Source organism: Solanum tuberosum, unplaced genomic scaffold (assembly GCF_000226075.1).
Source record: "Solanum tuberosum cultivar DM 1-3 516 R44 unplaced genomic scaffold, SolTub_3.0 scf00363, whole genome shotgun sequence".
NCBI lineage: Eukaryota > Viridiplantae > Streptophyta > Magnoliopsida > Solanales > Solanaceae > Solanum > Solanum tuberosum.
Genome location: NW_006239298.1, coordinates 12,972 through 35,254, shown reverse-complemented (window position 1 = coordinate 35,254; position 22,283 = coordinate 12,972). Strand labels below are relative to the sequence as shown.

At 35.4% G+C, this 22,283-nt stretch overlaps 5 protein-coding genes across 6 annotated transcripts in view; 1 reads left to right on the top strand and 4 right to left on the bottom strand.

Moving 5' to 3' along the window:
• Positions 1 to 420, bottom strand: part of LOC102597923 (mitogen-activated protein kinase kinase kinase NPK1-like) — an 8,648-nt gene extending 8,228 nt beyond the window's left edge. The window contains exon 1 of the mRNA XM_006361835.2: positions 19 to 420. Coding sequence (XP_006361897.2) covers positions 19 to 196 — 178 coding nt within the window. The 5' untranslated portion in view covers positions 197 to 420. The remainder of the gene's footprint in view (positions 1 to 18) is intronic.
• Positions 421 to 1,090: 670 nt separating this feature from the next.
• On the bottom strand, positions 1,091 to 6,508 carry LOC102578602 (carboxy-terminal kinesin 2). Of its 2 annotated transcripts, XM_006361784.2 has the most exons (14): positions 6,353 to 6,508; positions 6,167 to 6,259; positions 6,021 to 6,056; positions 5,261 to 5,391; positions 5,065 to 5,167; positions 4,900 to 4,974; positions 4,522 to 4,818; positions 4,136 to 4,415; positions 3,242 to 3,403; positions 2,878 to 3,093; positions 2,754 to 2,791; positions 2,338 to 2,501; positions 2,140 to 2,253; positions 1,091 to 1,993 (listed from the first exon to the last, which is right to left on the bottom strand). In XM_006361784.2, exons 1-14 carry the CDS (start codon positions 6,357 to 6,359, stop codon positions 1,238 to 1,240), a joined length of 2,472 nt encoding a protein of 823 aa, XP_006361846.1. In that variant the 5' UTR covers positions 6,360 to 6,508; the 3' UTR covers positions 1,091 to 1,237. The 2 variants fall into 2 exon arrangements, with proteins under 2 accessions (XP_006361846.1, XP_015171008.1); XM_015315522.1 differs by lacking the exon at positions 6,021 to 6,056 and having other exon boundaries at positions 5,261 to 5,364.
• Positions 6,509 to 9,152: 2,644 nt separating this feature from the next.
• On the top strand, positions 9,153 to 15,762 carry LOC102606261 (uncharacterized). The gene is made up of 9 exons (XM_006361782.2): positions 9,153 to 9,424; positions 10,376 to 10,463; positions 10,920 to 11,033; positions 11,732 to 11,814; positions 12,007 to 12,121; positions 14,045 to 14,136; positions 14,244 to 14,309; positions 14,744 to 14,837; positions 15,345 to 15,762. Exons 1-9 carry the CDS (start codon positions 9,186 to 9,188, stop codon positions 15,453 to 15,455), a joined length of 1,002 nt encoding a protein of 333 aa, XP_006361844.1. The 5' UTR covers positions 9,153 to 9,185; the 3' UTR covers positions 15,456 to 15,762.
• Positions 15,717 to 18,041, bottom strand: LOC102578274 (pentatricopeptide repeat-containing protein At3g05340). The gene has a single exon (XM_006361783.2). It carries the CDS (start codon positions 17,897 to 17,899, stop codon positions 15,896 to 15,898), a length of 2,004 nt encoding a protein of 667 aa, XP_006361845.1. The 5' UTR covers positions 17,900 to 18,041; the 3' UTR covers positions 15,717 to 15,895.
• Positions 18,042 to 18,128: 87 nt separating this feature from the next.
• Positions 18,129 to 21,241, bottom strand: LOC102597603 (GDSL esterase/lipase At5g03980-like). Its single transcript, XM_006361834.2, has 5 exons — positions 20,863 to 21,241; positions 19,173 to 19,382; positions 18,944 to 19,092; positions 18,583 to 18,856; positions 18,129 to 18,500 (listed from the first exon to the last, which is right to left on the bottom strand). The coding sequence occupies exons 1-5, from the start codon at positions 21,125 to 21,127 to the stop codon at positions 18,283 to 18,285; spliced, it is 1,116 nt and encodes a 371-aa protein (XP_006361896.1). The 5' UTR covers positions 21,128 to 21,241; the 3' UTR covers positions 18,129 to 18,282.
• Positions 21,242 to 22,283: the final 1,042 nt, after the last annotated feature.

Here is a 22,283-nt window from a genome sequence, read left to right as displayed (position 1 = left end):
TAGCCGCATCCCCGCCATCTTTAATGGCGGTTGTCGGTGATGGCAACGCTCGCGGAGGAGGCGACAGCTTGGAGAAAACTCTAGAGTTCCGGATGCAGGAATTTATCTTCTCAACTAGATTACCGTCATCTGCGCCGTCGGCATTCGGCGTTCGGAACACCAGTGATCGCCGAACTGATCCGAAGATATCTTGCATCTGATTTTCGAGTGAAGGAATTCAAAGTTCTAGGGTTTAAAGGAAGTGAAAATGAAGAGTCACTTCATCTATTTGAATTTACTCAGTTCTTTTTTTTTGTTGCTTTCGCAGTGCTAAACGGAGAAGAGGAATAGAGAGAGAAACAGAATGATTTTGTGGTTTTTTTTGTTTCAGTCGATCGTTACTGTAGAGAAAGGAAGAGAGAGATAGGAGGGAAAAGGTGATAGGCAATTTCTTTTTGAAAAAAGATGGAATAAGAATTAGAATTACAAAATAGCCCCCCTTTTATTCTAGAAATCTTCTTTATTTTAATTTATTTTTCAAAATCTCTGACTTTAGTGTTACCTTTATTTTTTCCAACAAGTAAAACCATTCTATCACAGAGAATTATTTTTTTCAGTGTCTTGGAACAAGAAAAGGAAGAGAATATAAAAAATGAAAGTATTGAAGAGAGTGGAGACTTACAAGTTATTTAGTGTAAGAAGTTCATACTATACAACAATAAATGTGTCTTCGTCTCAAACAAGTTGGGATTGACTATGTGAATCTCCCTTTCTTTATTTAAGCTCATATCATATCAGAGTCTAGACTAGACACTCTCACAAAAACACGAACACCCCCTCCAACATTAATTTACTAGTATTCTTATTATCAACGTTTATTTTATAGAATTGATTATTGAAGGCACCATGAATACTTGAGGATAATCCACAAGTATTTAATTCCATAGTTAAGCAACCTGTTCCATCTAAGCTGAGATGTTTTGCCTTAAAAGATCTTGTTCGAAACGAGTTAAGCAGATAGTAAATTTCAAGTACAAAAAATCGACATAGGGGCCTACAAATGGGAGCAGGATATCTTATAAATGCACAGATCAATTAACACAATGATCAATCAGCAAATCTTGAGGCTAAGCTGTACCCATTGATAAGCGATGAATATAGCTCATAACAGTAGGCAAGATGCATACACTGTGTATAATCGAGGGGAAAGAACAGAAGAAATCTATACCAAGGGTAATTTATGAGCTCTCTAACATCATTAAGAAGAATACAAGGACTTCCTATTGCTACTTCTCGCGACCTTCTTCAGAGGACTCCACACCAATTGCTTCTTTAATGCAACAACTGTTGGATGCTTGGGCCTCCATGAACCTGGTACTTGTGAAGGAGGACTTCCCATGAATTTACTGCTTCGTGAACCAATTGGGGTTTCCCCTACTGGTGTTGCAATAGATGTTTCCTTTGCCTGTGCTATTGGAGAAAGCATTCTAGATGTACGCCACATTCTTTGTGGATCCCAGACAAATGATTGCCGACCAATGAACCGGTCATTCCTTGGTCGAGCAGCAGAGTTATTGAAAGTTGAAATGCTAGACTCAGGGCGAAGGGTTGCAATAGAAGCCCGTCTTTTGGGCTGGAAAACCTGGTTTGTTCCTTGAGGTGGTGGTCTAACTGCAATAATAGATCCTCGCCTTGGTTTCAAAACTGCCTTTGTCATTGATGTTCTTTCTATATTTTCCTTGTCATGTGATGCCGCTGGCACAAAGGACTTCCTAGTTTTTGCAGGAGGACGAGCAAGAGGGGATGGAGGGGGCACAAAATTGCTGATTTTTCTCAAAGGCAGTCTCAGTGCTTTTGAAGGAGCCAGTGGTGGTTTCTTCTCTGTTGTTATCTTCTGTGGTTGGCTTAAATATGACGAGGTTGTGAACTCACGAGAAGCTCCAGCTAAAGCCTTGCTTTCCTGCTTTAGACGTATTTTCCTCTCCTCTGCCAATTGGTTTTCCAGATCACGAACCTGTTGCGACAATTGAAAAGGCTTAGCACTTACAGAATCATGACTTGGAAAAGCTTAAACTTAGAATGTAGCTACAGTGTAAATGTGAAACTACCAGAAAGTCTTGAGAAATGCCAGTGGAAGAAGGAAGCTACTTTCTTTCCTACCTTATCCTGAAGACTTCGGCACGTCTGTTCTCTGGTAGCAAGTCTCAGCTGCAGAGACTGCAAATTGTCCTGCAATTTTTTGGTTTCCTTCTCATCATGCTTCGCTTTTTCTGCCTGTTGATGAACATCACAGCATTCATTAGCCGGACAACATTTTTAATGGACACTACATTCAAAGAGGTGTTTGTTTATAGGTACCAGTAGTTTATGCTTCATAAGCTCTGCAAGGTCTGTCTGTTTGCGAGCAGGGCCGTGCTCAACTCCTCGAACTCGACTAGCAAAATTCAGCGAGCATAGAGTTTCTCCCAAATCTGTGTTATTAGGGCTGATTTGGACAAACATGACTGCTTTGCAATCTCCCCCTGCATTTCATTGTTGGAAAAGTTGTACACATCAGAGAATGGGGAGAAAATATAAACCTTGTGAACTGAGAAGATACAGCTTGAGATATTTCGGTTAATCAAAGAAAAATATGAGCAATCATGTTGAAAGGATTAACTACTTGTTCTCATCAAGTCAATTTGGAATTTAAACTGAAGGTCTAATATTTTGAAGGGACTCTTATCACAAAATTCAGCATTATCTTATAATACAGATGCTTTAAAGAGTCTTACCCAGAGAGCTCTGCAGCATATGTGTGAGCTTTGAATTCCTGTTGTACAGAGGGACCAATGTTATTTAATGGAAATATAGTACTAAATGGGGTTATCACATGCACAAATGGAAGGGGAGACATACCTGTATGGAATATGAGATGTCTTAGAGGCTAGTGCAGAAATGACATCCCCAAGTGCAGATAATGACTTGTTTATGAATTGTGACTCTTTCAACCTCTCGCCTTCAACTGCTATCCGCCCCACACGCTCACTGCCAGCAAGGTCAACAAGCCAAAGGTGGCTCCTAGTCCTCTGGCCATTAATCAAGTTGTCTCCCACAACAGTCACCCGCAGTAAGCTAAGGTAAAAGTGACAAAGAAAGTGTGATTTTTCATTGATGAGACCTAATAGCGGATTGTAATACTAAATTCTTTGAAATTGTCAAAACTAGGGGTGAAGATAGGAAAGACGAATGTGAAATCTAGAGTAAGTTTTAAAAATCTTACCAGTGAGAGCGGCTGCTAAGTTCGTTAGCACTAGTTGATCCAACAGATCTTGCCCGACTTCCGGACTTGAGCAGTTCCCATACTTCATCTGTACCATATACACGAGCCTCAACAAGTCCTGGAACGTCCTGAGTTCCTTCTGCAGATTGTTTTATCTCCAACCTGTTTCATATTCAAATATAAGATCATTTCTTCGAAATACACACACAAGACACATGTAAATATTTTCTTTCCTCAAAAAAAAAAAAAAAAAAACAGAATCTCTAGTTTCTGGTTCACTAACTTTGAAAAACTTTTCTCAGCAGAACTGCAACAATTGATACTACTTTCTTCAAATGGGACCCTTGTGATCATTTAACCAATATACTGTTTCTAGTTCCAGTTTGCAGAGTGCCTTTTCTGAATTACGAAAATTGTTTTTGATAACATAGAAATACTTAAACATAGTTGGTAGAGTTTGCACAGAGGGCCCTTATGATCATTTAACCAAAGCACTGTGTCTAATTCCATTTTGCAGAGGACCTTTTCTGAATTATGAATCAGTTTTTAGGAAAACGCTTTTCTTCAAGAGATACTATTTACTTGCCTTTAGCTACTGTAAAAACTATATACATTAAGATCAACTTACAGAGTCATTATATGAATGAAACATATATATATCCCCTTGGTCAATTATGTTTAACACTTTACATAAAACCAAAAACAATTTCTATAATTCAAAATACGCCCATTGTAATCTCCAAAGTCCAGCACATTTACTTCTAAATTCTGGTGAGAGAATGTGTGCCACCCCAGAATGATGTTCTTACCGTGCCATTATCAGCCTTATGGTTCTTAACTGTCGAAGCTTGAAAGCAGAACCAAGCCAGTAAAATAAAGAGATTAAGAACTTACTTCTTAACCGGTTGATTTGAGTTCTCTACCAGGAGATCTTTTATTTTCTCATTATAAACCTCTAACATGCTGACAAACAACTCATATTTCATGATACTGCTTCTCTCACTAGATAAGCTAAATAGCTTCTCTAAAGTTCTGTAGTTGACTCCCCTATTTTCTGGTGTCCCTTCCATGGTAAACGTCTTCCCTGTTCCAGTTTGTCCATAGGCAAATATGCAGACATTATACCCATCCAAAACAGAGGTCACAATGGGCATTGTTTGAGAAAAAACGGCATCTGCATTAGAAAAATTAAAGGATTTAAATGTCAAATTACAATAAGTAATAGAAAAATTCCTTACAGAAAATCTTAGATACACATCAAATCACAGATATCGACTTACCTTGGCTGTCCTCGGGTTTAAACACGTAATCAAACTTAAACTGCTTTTTAGAGGAACCTGCACAACTGATCTGCAGTTCATTTTCATGAGATGGATCAAATTCGACCACCGATGTTGATCCATCTACAATTTCACCTGCATTTAAAGGTCTACATCTACAGAAGACCCTGATATTTCCTTTGAGTTCGATCACTTCATTGTATAGACGCTTTCTTTCAGTACATTCCTCCAAATATTTCTTCTTCAGTAGTTGACACTCTTCATCGAACTTCTTTTTAAGAACTTCATGTTGAACACCTGAAATAGCCAAAGAGATCACAAACACAATCGATAGCATACAACTGTATAGAAAAACCAGATATGAGATGCTGTTCATACACTCCTCCGTATACTTCTGCTTCAGTAGTTCGCATTCTTCATCATACTTCTTTTTTAGAAGTTCATGTTGAACACCTGATATAGACGAAGGACCAGAAATAGATCAGAATTTCTACCATACATCTGTATAATAAAAAAAAACAGATATGAGAATGTTGTTCATACTCATATGCTGAGGAGCACTAAAAGCTTCAGAACCAGAAAAAGAGTCCACACTTGTGCTCTCCTTGACTTCATTACATAATGCTGCCTGTTCTTTCGTCAATTCCTAAAAACGAAGGGATGTTAAAATGAATAATCATTCATTTGATCTCCATTGAAACATTACATTTTTTTTAGAAAGAAGTGGTTAACATCTTACGAGCACTTCGTTGCTAACTTCGATCTTCTCCAGAATTGGAAGAGTCCGCTCTTGATATGATGAACATACTTCTGCGGTACAATGTGAAGCATTACTCTCATCCACTGAACCAGAAGTTCTGTCAACTTTCACTGAACCAATTCAAAAGGCAACAATCCAACAACAGTAAGAAGCAAAGCCTATTCATTAAGAATGTCTACACTACAAACCAGCTCCCTTTAGGTGAAATCAGGGGGGCTCAGAGCTTTTGAAATTGTCTTGGTGAAAAGATAGTGTAATTCAAAAGCAAAGTCCATTTTGTGACTCACAATCCAGGAAGACAAATCAGGCATTACAAAATTCCGTCCGAATTCTACCACCCTAACTTTTTCCACATTCATCAAATAACAAGGGGGTAACTATTATCAGTTGCAACCAGTTTCTTTAAGTAACCAACAAAGAAGAATGATGCAGCTATTTCTTTAAATGTTCAAACATCAAAGAACCTAACAGAGTTCACACAACAGCTAATCGAAATCTTTAAGCTATTCTCATCACACACAAAATAATTAAATATATCCAAACTATTGACTTAGTCATGTAGAAACAATTACTGGACAAGGATAGAATCTGAAGTTCCATTGTTTTTATACAATTTCTTGGCACTATCAGTTCACACATTCATAAAAAGTAGGTTTAAATAAAATACAAAACATTCCATTCTCAAATAATGAAACCCATTTGACCTTTCTTGATAGATAATGTTAAAGAAGAGACCAACCTCCATCAACAGTAGGAGAAGTTTCCGGGGTTTCACCTGAAACAAGATCCACAAAGAATCAACCAAATATTCATTACCATTAAACATAAACAAAAAATCGAAATTAAAAAAAAAAATAAAAAATCCAAGAAAGATGGTAAACAAACCCCCATTTAGAATGGGTTCAGCCTTGATCAAATTATCCCCAGAGATGGTAACTGCTTGATCAAAATTATCACATAGCTTTTCTAGGGTTCGATCTGAAAAAAGGAACACCAAATTTTGAAGTTCATATATACAAAACACTTCGAAATTATATATACATATACAAATTAGAGAGATAGAAAGATTACCGTCCATGATTGAGTGTGAAATCAGTGAAGAGGAAGATGAAGAAGATGAGCGAGAGTGAATTTGGGGAGAGAAGAGGAAGAGAGATTTGGGAATTTCTTAAACGGTCACAATGGGGTTTGAATTTATGGTGGGATACCCAAATTTTTGAATTTTCATTAATCTTAACCGTTAAAGTAAAATAAGAAAACAATCTGTGCCGTCCGATTTACGTGAGCTACCTTTAAAAGCTGCATCTCTTCTAGGAGCGTCTCATTTCTCTTTTAATTTATTTTTATTTACAAAAAGATTGCCTACTACAATTTTGAGATTATAGTAATTGAATACGAATTAAAGTTTTATTTACAGGTGACATAGAGAGAAAAAAAAGGATTTCACATGTTCAATTTAAATTGATGTATTGATCATCTTTTGTATGTAATTTATAGATAGAGAGACTTATTAATTAACATCGGTTGGATTTGAATGGTATATTAGTAAAAAAATTTGAAAACGCGATTAAAAGAAGTTGAAGTTGTCCTCAAGCTTTTTTAAATGATCCGAATTTGTTATTTAGCCGTTGTAGGTAAAAGGATAAAATCTAGTCACTTCAATAATTGATAAAGGCATTACATTTAACATAGTCTAGAGGCATTTTTAGATCTTTTATCTTAGGATAGAAGTCGTGTATTAGGATAGAAGGTTAGTAGGGGCAGTAGCGGCGCCACATACATTTGAAGGGTGTCAATAGACACCACTTCGTCAGAAAATTACACTGTGTAGCTATATATATATATATATATATATATATATATATATATATATATATATATATATATATATATTACATGTTGACACGATCATTGGCTTCTATGCAGTTTTGCTCCTTTATATTTTGACACCCCTTGATAAAAAAATTGGCTCCGCCACTATAGGGGTGAAGTGTTGTTGTCTTGTTGTGCATAGGTTTAGGCTTGTTAGAATTTGTCGTAGCATCAGTTGTACCCTTGTAGTTCTTGCTACATTCATGTTGTTTATTGTGTTTCGATAATCACACTTTTTTGTTGTTGTTATTTTTTCTTTCTCCTTATTAATGATATATTTTCTTCATTGTTTTCTTCTTTTTCTTTTACTTGGGTTTGATGCATTTGAGTCGAATGTCTTTCGGAAACAACCTCACTATCTCCATGAGGTAATTATAACAACTGCATATACTCTATCTTCCTCAGACTCTACTTAATGAGATTTCACTGAATATGTTGTTGTTGTTATTAGCTTAAAAACACATTTGAGTTGTGATAGACAACCAAAAATTATAAATATAAACTTCGATTTTCACTGAATACACTCAATCTTGACTTTTTATTTACAGTAAAGCCTTATCCACACATGTATTTACACCAAGTCAATTAATGTAACAAACATGTTTCGTATATATCTCTTACTCTCAGGGCCGATTCAACAATATTGGGGGCCTAAAGCGAAATTCAAGAGAGGGGCCCTAATATTTTTTTTCATCGTATAACTTTTATTTGAAATCTAATTTTCTAGCTATTTTAGATGCGAAGTCATTAGGTACTGTTTTATAATCGATTTGTGTTAATAATTCATTTTCAAATGATAATATAGCTAACTTATTCAATCTCTCTTGGGACATTGTTGATCTTAAAGAAGATTTTATCAATTTTAATTTTGAAAAAACTCATTTCGGCTGAGGCAATGGTTACAGGAACTGTTAACATTATTCTATAAGCAATATGTGTATTTGGAAAAGAATCAAGTCTTTTTATTTGATTGAGTATTTTCATTAGATCATTATCTTCTACTTGTATTATTTCTCTTCACACTTTAAATTTAAAAAATAAATCTAAATCATCAATAGTTGAATAACTAGTACGTGTTAAAGAAAGTTCAAGGTTAAGGCAATATTTTTTAAAATTCTCATAATCTAATGATCTCAATATTTTACCATTAAATGAGAAATCAAAAATATTTTCATATGCTTCAATTGGTCCAAAACTATTTTGAAGTGAAAAAATAGTTTGATCTACTCTACATATATAAAACAATCAACTCTAAAAGATTCTTCAAGGGACTTTGTGATTTCGCTATCCATATTTTCATCAAAATTGTTTTCTTACGAAATTCAGGTTTATTTTCATCTCATATGCAATTTCCTTGGTAGAAATCATAACACTCATAATACATATAATTTTATTTTAAAAAAAATAACATATAGAACTATATAAGTAATTGTTTTTTTAAAAATGGGGACCCCAAAATATATGAGGTCCCAAGCGATGACTTTAGTGGCCTAAGGGTTAAGACGACCCTGCTTACTCCCTTCGTTTCTATTTATATGTCACAATTTTAGAGGTCACGTCCCGTATGAAATTAAGTAAGTTTACTATTGTCCCCTTATTTAGTATTTACTTAATCAAGTTTTCAATCAATGGATATGAATTAATTTATTTTGATTAATTAATTTGACCAATGGACGTCAAATTTAAATTTTCAAATCTTTCAAGGGTAAATAGGAAGAATAGTGTCATTTATGCATTAATTTTATAAAATGACAAATATTAAGAATCATCTATTTTTAATAAAGACAAAATATAAATAGAAATGGACGTAGTATTTACTATTTATTATGACGATGTATGAATTAGAGACAAATTTCTTACACTTCCTCCAAATCCGAACTAAAAGTACCATTTTCATTAGTTTTGTCCCCCAATTTTCTTTCTATTATTTCTTGGGACCAAACCGTCAAATTAAGACAAGTTTTGTGGCTCTCCACTGCCTACATATTTAACAAACTTATCTCAAGTCTTTTTGGGAGCATTTGGAAGCTCTATGGCATCTGCTTCATATTCAAGCCTCTCATGGTGTTGTGCTCCAATACCGAAACCATCCTTCACAACTCCCTTCTCTTCATCTCTTTTCCCTTTAAATACTCATGGGTTTTCACTCCATAAATCCGTTCCCAGTTCAAGAACCCATGCCAAATTTGACAAATTTCAAGGCCAAGAAAATCTTGAACCAGACCCACAATTGCAAACAATGGAGGAGGAGGATCAAGAAGAAGATGACAGGTGGGTTTGAAGTTTTTTTCTTTCTTCCGTATTAATATTTGATTAATCTTGACCCTTTCTTTCCAATTCTTCTAGTGCTGTCTATGTAAATATTTTATCGTAGCAAGTTCTTTGGATTATTGAACTACGAGTACAGTATATCACTAGATTTCACACTGTTAGGATCCTCAGAATACAATAATACCCCATTCTTGAATTTGCTATTGATTCATTGGGACCCCCACTACCCGCTAGGGCGAGGGCTCATAGGGGTTAGTTGGATTGCTTTGTCTTAAAGAAAATTTGTAGTCCTTAAGTGCATTGTTATGTGAATTTGTTTCATATGAGCTACATCACTGCACACTACATTGAACCATAAAAGAATATAATTGCCTTGTCAAGCTACTTATTGTGTCTAGACGGCGGATGGATTTAGTTTGAAATCACTCATCTTATAAGGTAGTTTGTCTTGTATATGTAGTATTAGTAAGAGTCAAAAAGAATATAATGAAGTAACAGTTGGTGTCATGGGAGAGAGACGTCAAATCACTACTTAAAATTGAAGTTGATGTTGTATAAATCTTATCATTTGAAGAATAGTGTCATTTTAATTGGTGTTGGAGGGAGTTGTAACTTACTTAGAGGGTGATGTGAATGGTATGCAATATCTAGATTTTACATTATTATTTTTTAAATGTTAGTTGCATGATATGTGGATGATATGGTGACGAAGATTCTGCAAGAGAGGACGTGACTCTAAAGTTCCTTCAAGATTTCAAATCACAAATTCGGAAGTTAGAAAAGTTGGAACGTGTCATTTAGGACTTAATCTCTACTCTTGCATTGTACCTCTGCAATTTGGAGCATGCATTGCATTGATTAGCCTTTCAATAGGCCAAAGTTGTTGAAAGCATTAAAAAGTGAAAATTTTAATGGCACACTATTCTTCCTTATGCTTTTTCATCCTTACAGCTGCCTGCCTTCTGATTTGGAGGGTGCCGTTCAGCAGTCGGGCCAAGCAGCTGCCTCTTTTGTATCTTCAGGAGGAATGAGAGCCATTGTATGTGTTACCAAGACTACATTCTATACTAATGCAATTGGTTGTCACTAACAATGAGATAATGAAATTTAGGAAATGTGTTGTCCTATCTTAATCCGAGTCTCTTAATGAATCATGTTGCCCTTTCTTCATTTTCTACATTCTGCCTTTGACCTCTCAAGTCCTCCAAATTTAGTATATTATCAGATTCCTGCTGTCTTTCTAATCACGGCAACATAAAATGCCTAGTACCTCATAAGAGAGATGAGTTTGATTAACATACATTTGGTTTTATTGGGTGGAGGAGACACATCTTTTCTGATCCGTCTGCTGTATTATGGAAAAGTTATGCATAATGCTCTATGGATTCCTAGTACTATTTCTTGTTTCCCATTTATAGTACTGGTTTATGCATGATGGGCTAACCATGAGTCCTAAAACTAATCGGTGGAAGTTCAATGTGGCTTTCTTCCTCAGGTTGAGCTCTTAATACCACAGCTTCAGTTTCTTGATGATGAGGGTGCACAAGCTGAATTATGGGAACTATCAAGAACATTTTTGGAAACACTTATTGAGGGGACGGGATGCGAGGTTAGCTTAAAAATTGTGACAATACTAGTAATCTAGTATAAAGATTTTGCGACATACTCCCTATATCCCTTTATATATGGAGGTACTTGACTGAACAAGAAGTTTGACACAGATATTATATTAGTAGTAATGGAAGTAAATATTAAAGTAACGTAGAAATAAGCATCATTCTTAAATTTGAAATTTAATTAATTAATGAGTTTAAAATATCGAAAATCGTGAAAGTTGTAAAGAAAGGAATGGTATACACATTTTGGGACATTCCAGAAATGGAAGATTTTCATTTAAATGGGAACAGATGAGTAATAAGAATCTGACCCTTAAACTTTATAGCAAGATTTACACAGAGTTCTATCTGCACAGGGGTGAAGAAACAGTTGAGATCTATGGTATCATAAAGGCATCCCTTTTATGTTTCAACAATTGTGTATGATCAGTTGATCACACTGTTTGCAGTGTTCACTATTCAGAAACATTTCCAATGTCAGCTGCATATAACTTAGACTGATTCTAGGATCCATCATTCACGTGTTTCGATGGCGCCCAAAGTATTTCTCGGTCATCAAAAAAAAAAAAAAAAAACTCAAGACTGCATCTAGTTTTCAGGCCCTGTTTTATCTTGTCCCATACAGTATGCAAATATAGCTTTAGCTCCTTATCCATGTTTAATTACTAAGGTCTAAAACTTTCACTGCTAGAGAGTTAAAGCCATTTTTCCAGATGCTGGAGCTGCCGCACTCCTGAAATATCGGTGGAAAGATGCTACATTTGGATTCGCCAGGTAGACTTTGTTAGATGAGCATTCTCTGTCAATGATTTGATCAGTAGTGCTTCCTGAGTTATAAGAGTTCCTAAAATGGTTCCTCTTTCAGTGGAATACCTGAATACAGTTACTTTTAACCATAAAATTGTAATATTATATGGATAGTCGACTAACATTTGGTTATTGTTCTTGATGTACTTACTAATCCAGTCTAGGTGATCGGAAGCCAGTCAGTAAGGAAGACGAAATTGTAGTCATGGTAGTTCCTGATTATCAGATGCTGGAATATGTAGAGAAAATTGCATCCGATCTCTCAGATGACCCGGTACCCATTTGATATGATTTCTCTTTATATTTGGATCTCTTATTAATTGAACAACTACTATCTCTCCTTCTCTCTCTGGTTCTTTCCATGAATAGTTAAAGTGCCAACTTAGCCTCAAAGTACTTGAGCACCTTAAAAGCATTACAGCAATTAGATGCTTATACTCGATTCATCACAAACTGTTCACTAGAAGTCACTACAGTGCATTACTAGCTTTATTCTTGTCTGCCACAGTAGAAAAGACAACACATTACTTTTTGAAACTGCATGTGTAAACAATGGCCTTAAAATGAGGTGCTATTTTTTGTCAGTAATCTATACACCGTCCTTCATTTAGTTCCTCATTTTGATATAAACAAAACCTAAAGATGTCTGATTTTAATAATAGGAACCATGACTACCCAAGTTCTCAGAAAAATGTGTGGATTGGTTTAATAATACTAAACCCTTATTCTAGATTTAGTATTGTTTTTTCAGTTATTGATTTTAGGTAAGATTTTATCAACTCAACATTGAAAAACACCATTTCAGTAAGACAATTATTATATGAATTGTAAACATAATTTTATAAGTAATAAATTGACAAATATTAAATAAAGATAAGAGTTATAAGAACCATAGAATCTGATTCAAGAAGTTGATGACTTGATATACACCATTTTAATATGCTTGTTGTAATGTTTGAAACTAAAATTTAAAAAAAGAAAAGAATTTGTAATTCACTTTGTTCAACACTTTTCACTATTGATTCTTATTTTTAACAAAGTATAAAAGATGTTAAAGTGTGTAAAATAATATATTTTTTATCATAATTAATCAATTTTTTCTATAAAAATTTAACACATAATTTATTCTTGATAATAATTTGGGGCCCCCAAAATTTGGGGGCCTAAGGCATAAGCCTTATTTTACAAAGGCAAGAGCCGGCCCTGTCTTGTATATTACTGGATTGACTGATATTGCTGGAAAGTTAGTAATCTGAAAAATCTTCAAATATATATCTTGTGGAAGGAACAAACTTACCAACATATTTATTAAAATGAAAAAGAAACCTTAGTTAGAACAGAGGGAATATGCTAGTTACTTGGGAAGAGTTACATTGAGATGACTTTACACAGTGATTTTTGTTCATAGGTCTTTGAGAATTAGCTATAAAAAACTTAAGAACAGAAGAATATTGCGTTCAACCTTCTTCCAAGATTGATGTGTTATCACTGAGTTTATACTCATTTTTCCATTTCTCTTTCGGAAAATGAATTTTGGAGAAAGCATTTAATTGAGCGGAAGGCAAAGGGTGAGGATCAAAGATCTTATCAGAAACTTGCCCCCAAGGCCTAGCTCAAGTGGCAGAAGGTGGAGGATTTGTGGCTTAGGTCGCAGGTTCAAGCCCCACACCATGCAAAGCGAAGCCCGGTATTTAAGTGGAGAAGGGTAGAGGGGCGGTCCCATTATCCACCGAGTTTAGAAGGCTGTGATTGGTCCAAAGGGTGGGTCACAGACGGATTTCTCGGTTATCAAAAAAAAAAAAGATCTTATCAGAAACTTGCTTCAACATTTTCGTGTTGCAGTATTGTAAGGATTAAGAAGTATGTATGTGGTCATGTTAAAAAAAAATGGTCCTTGAGATTTGATGATGGATTGTATGAGAACATTACTTCATAACTGCTGAAATGAGAATATGAAGATAGTGTGAGGTTTGGCTAACATAGATTGTGGGAGTCAGTCAGACAGCTAGTATTTTTCTGTCTGCTAAGCTTGTACCTTTCCAAAAATGAAACTCTGATGACAGGGATTGCACTTAGACTGAGGAGGCGTAGATGTTTTTCTTCTCAGGCTTTCTCTCTTCAAACTTCTAAAAACAAACCTATTTACATTAGACAGCGATAGTATTTTTCTGTTAAAGATCTATGGTTATTTTGTTAGCCTAGGCCTCTTATCATGTGGAACCCACGTCTAATTAGTGAGGATGTCGGAGTGGGGATCAATGTACGCAGGCTGCGGCGCAATTTTTTAAGGTAATTTTGGTTTCTGCAACCTGGCGCCATCTTTTCTTGTCAATGTGAATTTGCGAAACTGTATAACTTTCCCATATTTTGACGGATTTTTTTTTTTCTCACTGCAGCACCTTTACTGTGGCTTACTCGATGAGACCTCTACCAGATGGCGCTGTATTTAGATGTTATCCCGGGTAAGGAATCATCTACTTGATCGTCACAAAACATTCCCAAATGAATAGAGTTCTAGTTGGAGGTTGAGATTCTGTGCAACTGTAAACGCATGTTGTGTTACATGGTTAGACAATAATATCATGAAAGACATTCAGTGTCTTGGCAAGCAAGCTTATCTCCCTTGCTTACAAGTTCTTCCACCAACCTGGTTCAGTTTCGCTAAATGACAGACTAGATGCTGAATGATTGATGCTGTGAGCTATCAAAATTCCAACATAAAACTAAATTGAATTAGATTGGCTTATTATACTTGTAAGTTGTAATTTATCAAACATGATGTTGCATAACATTGGTTTTGGCAACTCTTATAGATTCTCTCTCTGTCTCTCTGTTGCGTTTGATTTGCTGGCTTAAAGGATTGGTGTTTAATTGTTTATTTTCTGGTTTACTCCAGATTATGGAAAGTGTTCTATGATGATAAGGACCGACCAAACAGATATCTTCTTGCCAAAGAACAGATCAGCCGTCCAACTATAGAAGATCTGGAGGTTTGTTGCTCCACTACTACTATATATTTAAGTTAGGCCGTAATAAAGTAGTTGTTAAACGTGCCCCCAAGGCCTAGCTCAAGTGGCAAAAGGTGGAGGATTTGTGGCTTAGGTCACAGGTTCAAGCCCCACACCATGCAAAGCAAAGCCCGGTATTTAAGTGGAGAAGGGTAGAGGGGCGGGCCCATTATCCACCGAGTTTAGAAGGCTGTGATTGGTCCAAAGGGCGGGTCACAGACGGATTTCTCGGTTATCAAAAAAAAAAAAAAAGTAGTTGTTAAACGTCCTCTAGAAGTCTATATAGTTCAGTTAAAAAAATGTACAACGGTTAAGTCTTGTGCTGCTGACTCCTGTAGCACTGAAGTCTTGAAATTTTGTGTTCTGTTCTTGTTCATAAGTTTCCCATAGAAGAAATATGGCTAGAATACAACGGGGAGAAAACCAAGTTTCAAGAGTCATTATGGACTATGACATCTCTCTCAAAAACTTGGTGTTGTTTTTTCGCAGATAATATATGGAGGTGTGGATGAGAAGGAAGATAAGGGCCCCTCACTGTTAAATCAAGCAGCTGGAATCTTCTCTTCTATAAACCGCTTCATGAAAGTCATTTCAAGATAGACCGTGCCTTCACTTTTTAACACAGAGGCGTAGTGCTGAGCATTTAACTAAATGACACAAACAATCAGCACCAGGATTTGCTTGTAAATGCACTCCTCTATCTATTATCAGTTTGCAGATCTTTCAGAATGGATTAGCAGAGTATATATCAAATTACTTGGTGCATTCAGTTTCCTTGATCAGAGAAGTTGTGGTATATTTTCAAGGAACTCTTTTGTAATTCTATTTTTGTTCAAACAGAAAGAGAATCTTCCACAATAGTAGCAAACAGTTCACTTTTCAGAAATCAGACAATTTGATTTGATCCCTTTTATGTCCCAAAGGAGCATACTAGTTCTAGCTTTACTTCACAAGAGGGTATTTTGTAAATGATTAATGAAAAGATATCATGGTCACAATTTGCTGCAATGAGTCGAGATACATAGATTACATAACAATGGTCAGTCACCAACCAGTTGAGAGGTATCTTGCAAATCGACTGAAAAATCCGTCTCATCACCATCCATGTAATATAGAATGAACCTATTATCTGGTACATACCCTTCATCTCTCATGTGTCTAAACAACTCCAGCAAGGTAGAATAAATGATCATGGTTCTGGGATGCATTTGATCTGCAACTACGAAACAATGGATTTCCTTCTCAATCTCTATCCAGCTTGTCCCCGTCTCCTTTGCCACTCCCGTCTCCTTCATTTTCCTTATGGTTCTAGCTCTCTCTTTCCACCTCCCTCTGGAAGAATATATATTAGCCAGTAGAACAAATGGCACCGGATTATCAGGTGAAGTCAAGAGCCATTCATCAGCTGCATATTTCCCTATCTCAGCATCACCGTGAATACTACAGGCACCAAGTAATGCCTGCCAAATAAATATGTCTGGCTTTACTGGTAGCTCCTCAATGAAACTCTTGGCTTCACATAGCAGTCCAGCTCGACCAAGCAAGTCAACTACAGCAGCATAATGCTCCATTCTTGGAGTCATCCCATAGATAATCTGCATTGATTCAAAGAATTCCATACCTTTATTTACTAGCCCTACATGACTACAAGCATGAAGCAGAGAGATGAATGTAACATCAGTTGGATCCACACCATATGACCTCATTTCTTCGTATAACTGGAGTGCCCTATAGCCATTCCCATGACGAGCATAGGCTGCAATAATGGAATTCCAAGAGACTGAATTTCTTTGAGCTATACTGTTAAAGATTTTGACAGATTCTTCCAGTTCACCGCACTTGGAATACATGTTAATTAGCCCATTACGTACAAACGAGTTGGAAATGAAACCTTTCTTGATGATTAAAGAATGCACTTGCTTGCCAAGAGCCAAAGAAGTATCGCTACCAAAGACACCAAGAATGGCTGACACTACATCAGGGTCAATGTCAACCCCTGCTTTTACCATTTTTACAAAGATCTGCAAAGCCTCTTCTTCATATCCATTTTTGGCAAACCCCACAAGCATAACTGTCATAGCAATTGTGTCAAGAACCTCTGCAGATTCAAACATCTGCCAAGCATCTTGTACACTGCCACACTTGGAATAAACATCCATCAATGCACTCTCTATACACAAATCTGATTGAAACCCCAACTTCCAAACGATCCCATGAATTTGACGAGCCTCCCCGAGTGCCTTCATGCCAGAACATGCCAACAATGCACTTAAGTATGTCAAATAATTAGGCACAACAGCAGCACCTTGCATCTTCACAAGCAAATCCAAGCTTTCCTCACAAAACTCATTTTGAGCAAGACCAGAAATCACAGCTGTCCAAGAGATAACATTCCTCATAGCCATCTCATCAAACACCTGCCTGCCAGAATCAGCACAGCCACATCGAAAATAAGAAGTAATCAATGCATTACTTACAGCTATTTCCCTCTCCAGGCCACTCAAAAGAACCAATCCATGCATCATCTTGTTAACCATAATGAAATCAAGCCCATCACAAGCTGATAAAATAGTAGTCACACTTGCATGATCAAATTTAAAACTACCAGAACCCATCATTTCTTTGAAATACCCAAATCCCATTTTAAAGTTCCAATTACTTAAAAATCCTGAAACAATCGAGTTCCACGAAACAGTATCTTTCACAGGCATTTCATCAAACACTTGGGAAGCATCTTGTGTCCTACCACATCTAGCATACATTGTCAAAAGAGAATTCCAAATTACAAGAACGTCCTGGGCACTAGATTGATTTCCCAAAAGAACAAATTCTGGGTCCTTGAGGATGGAAGCATGGATAGAAGAACCAAGACGGACATTGCCTTCCCTTCCAGAAGTAGAAAGAAGGAGGCTTATTCCTCGTGCAGAATTCACCGGAAAACTTGGCGGCTTTACGGAGGAGAATGTTCGGAAGTGGAAGAGAAGACATGATAAGTATGAACGGAAACCAGGCTTTGGATTGAAGAACATCCATCCAGCATTCATCCATATAACATTCAGCAAAACACCAGTAAGACTTTTATGCACAAACTCTCTAATTCCTTTGATGGGATGATAATCTGGTAACTCAAAATGTAGATGGGTCAGTTCGAGAGCATAGCCACATAGCTGTCTAACATTGTTTGGTTCAAGAGGTGTTTCAACAACATTTTATAAGAATGGGTTAAACTACATTTAAACTATCACACTTTTGCGAGTTTCATAACTCAACTAATAGTACCATAAAAAAGTTTCGAGTGGCATTCTACTAATCAGAGGGTAGAGTTCATAACAAATACTATTACATTCAAGAGAGTAACATTGATGAACTTTCCCAATAAAGAAAAATCACTAGCTATTTCAATTTGTCATCAATTAAGAGTAAGAAGTTAAACTTGGCAGTTTAATTTGGGCAACATATCATCAATTAGCCATCTTGCTAACCAACTGTATGCATTTTGTGTAAAATGAATTCCATCCCAACTGATGTGAGTATTCGGGTCAACACACACTGGAACCATTGGATCACCGCAGCTTCTATGTCCGTTGTAATTATATTCTCCGCCTATTCCACAACATGCTTTTTGTAGAGAGTTGTTGTCGAATCCTGAAAATGTATTCCAATCAAGAAAGTTTATAGATGAATATGGTTTTCTTTGCTAAAAAGAAACGTTATTTTTAGCACTTACCAAGACTGACAGCATTTTCTAGAAGCCACATAAAGGCGTTGTAGTTGTCACCATAAATCAGTGTAATGTTTGGGTAATCTTTCTTCAATTCATCAATGGCTTGTTGCAAATAGCGATTGTAGAATATTACAAAATTATTCAAGTCCTTCAAGCAATGGTGCTCATCATAGGCAGTTGAATTGTTGGTCATGAATTCCGTTAGGAACAATGGGATACAACCTATAGGGAAGTTGCCTGGAACTATAATTCGAGTAGCCCCAAAACCGATAATCCTCTGGAAAAAAAGTAATTGATCACACTAGGAAACAAATATCAACCAAATAAAAGTAGTAATCAAGAAAGAAAAGGTAAATAAACTCACTTTAACAGCATGAATGATGGTCTGAACAACTTGTGGGACAATTCTTCGCAATTCTTCGATGGTTTTACCTTGCAATAAGCCAAAATTGAATTCATTTCCTCCAATTTCTCCAACTAGGAAAAGTGAGTTGTTCAACTTTTCTGGACAATCTAGCAAAGCAAGAAGAAAATTAATGAAGAGAATTGAGTGAGTATTTAACAAACAAATTAGTCATTGTAATGAAAATTACTTGGAGAGCAGGTTGTGTGGAAATGGGAAGACATCCAATCAAGTTGAACACTCAATGAACTATTGGTAGCTCCTATATTATCAATGTTGTTCTCTGCCAGGAATTCGGCTGATACAGCAGTAGACCCAGCTACTGCAAAATTCACACCATGTCTAAATTCTGCATTTTCATCTTTGTATGGATTCAGGAGAGGAAGACCACATTCCACCGCTGTATATTAATTATGAGAGATGAACACACAAAACATCAAATATATATATCATAAAGGTAGTAGCATATTATCAACATAAGGTAGGCCTAAATAAATTTTATACACTAGTGGGGATTAAATGTGCAGCACACATTACACCTCAAGTTTGATTTAAAAATCAAATTATCCTTTTCAAATTTGAAAAATAGACATTTTTCCTCTTTTATTATATGCAAAAGTCTATTTTCTTCATCACTCTCGTACCAGTCTCTTTCTATATCACTCTCTCACATATTAGGTATGAAAAATATTATCTTTTTATAATTGAATCTATAAGTAATTTGATAAGATGTTAAGTTTTGTGGTTTAGGAAAAGAAATGATGCACAGAAGAAGATGGAGAAGAAAGGGGGGTGGGGTAACGTGGGGCAAGGGGTCGGGTAGAAAATGTATTTGAAATAAATTTTATTTCTTAATTTAAAAAATATTTTTTCTATAATTTTTGGGGGCCACTTGCTACATGTCATCTTTTCATTAATCATTCGGTCATGTCATCGAGAGTGTATCCCACACATTTTACTTCTTTTTTTTGTTGGTTATTGAAAAATGTCTAATAGGAACAAGTTTGGCATAGATAAAAGTGTTAAATAGGCAATAGTCTTAGTTGATATGTCTAAATGAAATAAGCGGATAACTTTGAGGGGGCGATGACTTAATCCTAAATTTAAATATCAACTTGTGTACACTCAAAATTGAAGGGGTTATCACATTATAGATTCCATTAAAATTAATAATAATAAATTATTCTATTCATTTTTTTCATTATAGAACAACATTACCTTATATATTCAATCAATATTTTTCATTTTTTTTAACGATTTTTTTTTTTTTTATATAGGAAGTTTCTTTTTATATAAAATTTTAAAAAATATTATGATTTTAAAGAAGTATAATAACAATTTAAAAACTAAAAGTTGATAATAAGAGAGTAGAATAAATGCTTTAAAAAGTCGATAGAAAAAAGAAAAAAGAAGGGGGCTGTAGGGGGAGAATGACTATTTCTCAATTTAAATTGAAGGAGGAGGGGATATAAAAGTAAAGTTGGGAGATTTAAATGATTTTCACCCTATTACTACTATTTAGAAGAGGAGATACAACCAAAGTAGGTGTTCGTCAATATGCCGACTTGTATGTCAAGGATATTTTCATGTGTATATATATATATATATAATAAATAAATAAATTTGCTTGAGTACTCTCGAAATCCATTTATTTGTGGGACATAAATAGGAACAAAAGAAATAACATATATTATGTGAAAATTAAGTAAAAATATTATAATCTATAATAATTAATAACTTTAAATATTTTTAAAAATATATATGGTTGTAAACAAATTTCATCTGTGTCACAAATGGAAAATAAAGAAGTAATATAGCACGAGCGCGCTCTCTCTCTATATAAAGTAGTACCGTTGGGGATGCAAAGTAAGAATTTATACCTATGAAATCAATGATGAGCATGCCATTAGAACAACGTCCGGTTACATTTTGGTAAAAATTGATTCCATATGGAGGTCTCTTACACCAAGATTGAACTTCACAAAGGGTCTCTCTGATGCAATTGCCCGTATCGGAAATTGAATCACCAAATTGATATATTTTATCAAATCTGCAATTCATCAATCGTGGATTTTGAAGCTTTAATACTTGTTGAGCATCGCCTAAAATGAGTAAAGAAAGAAGCAAGGCTATTGTTGCTGCCATAACTCAATTTTAATTTGACAAAGAAAACTATTCAGAGTTGTACATACATATAATACATGCATCTACTATCTTTGACTACTACAACTCCTTTCACCACTCACATTATTATCAGAGAGCTAGGGCCACAAATGTATGTATAGGTTCAATATCTTAGTCAAAATCAACATTAAACACATTATATGTTCAGTTCAATCATCCACATATATAGATTGGCCCAAATCTCAGTCCAATTTTACAACCTAGTTAAGATTAAGGTATCTTGTTGCCAGAGGCGGAGCCAGAATTTTTAATAAGGGGGTTCAAAATCTGTAGAAACAGACACATGAAGTAGCCAAAGGGGGTTCGACATCTACTATATATACATATAAAATTATTTTAACTATGTATAAATAATATAATTTTCCATCAAAGGGTGTTCGGACGAACCCCCTTTGTACAAGGTGGCTCCGCCCCTGCTTGTTGCCCCTACAACCACAAGTTCCAAAAGAAATATAATAGTACATAAGATTAAGGTATTTTGTGGCACCTAGTTTGTGCTTTTTATTTTTAAATGAAAAATATTAAAGACAGAAAATTGCAGAATGTCGACAGCAACATCAGCTGTTATTCCAACTGGTATGCACGTGATTAGGGCCATTGGAACCAGGCATAGTTTAGGGAATGTCATCCCAGTTATTATTGAGTTCATGATATTTTTCCCTTTCTATGTGGTTATTAAATAAAAGTTTATTGAAAGAAAGAGAAAATAATTGTTTTATTTTAGGAAATTTCTGTTAGGGCAGTCCGTTTTAAACAGAGTTTGTCTCTTCATTAACTGTTGGATCGTGCTCAAATTTGAAATGGGAGTTCTCAGCATCTGGTTCTTACATTTCAATGGTGGAGATTGGATTTGATTTTCTATAGATTCTAATTTTTGGGTGAATTCTCTCCTTTAGTTCTCTAATTTTTGTCCAATCTTGTTTCGTTGTTTGGCACTTGTTTTGTGGTCAATTTTGGAGAAAATAATATTGTAACTCTTGGTGATTATAGTGAAGCTTTTGGTCCTGTGATTTTTTACTCTTTACATCGAAGGATTTTCCACATAAATCTGTGTGTCTATGTGATTGATATATTCTTGTCTTGTTTTTTATTTTATTGATATACTTGTTGTCCGTTC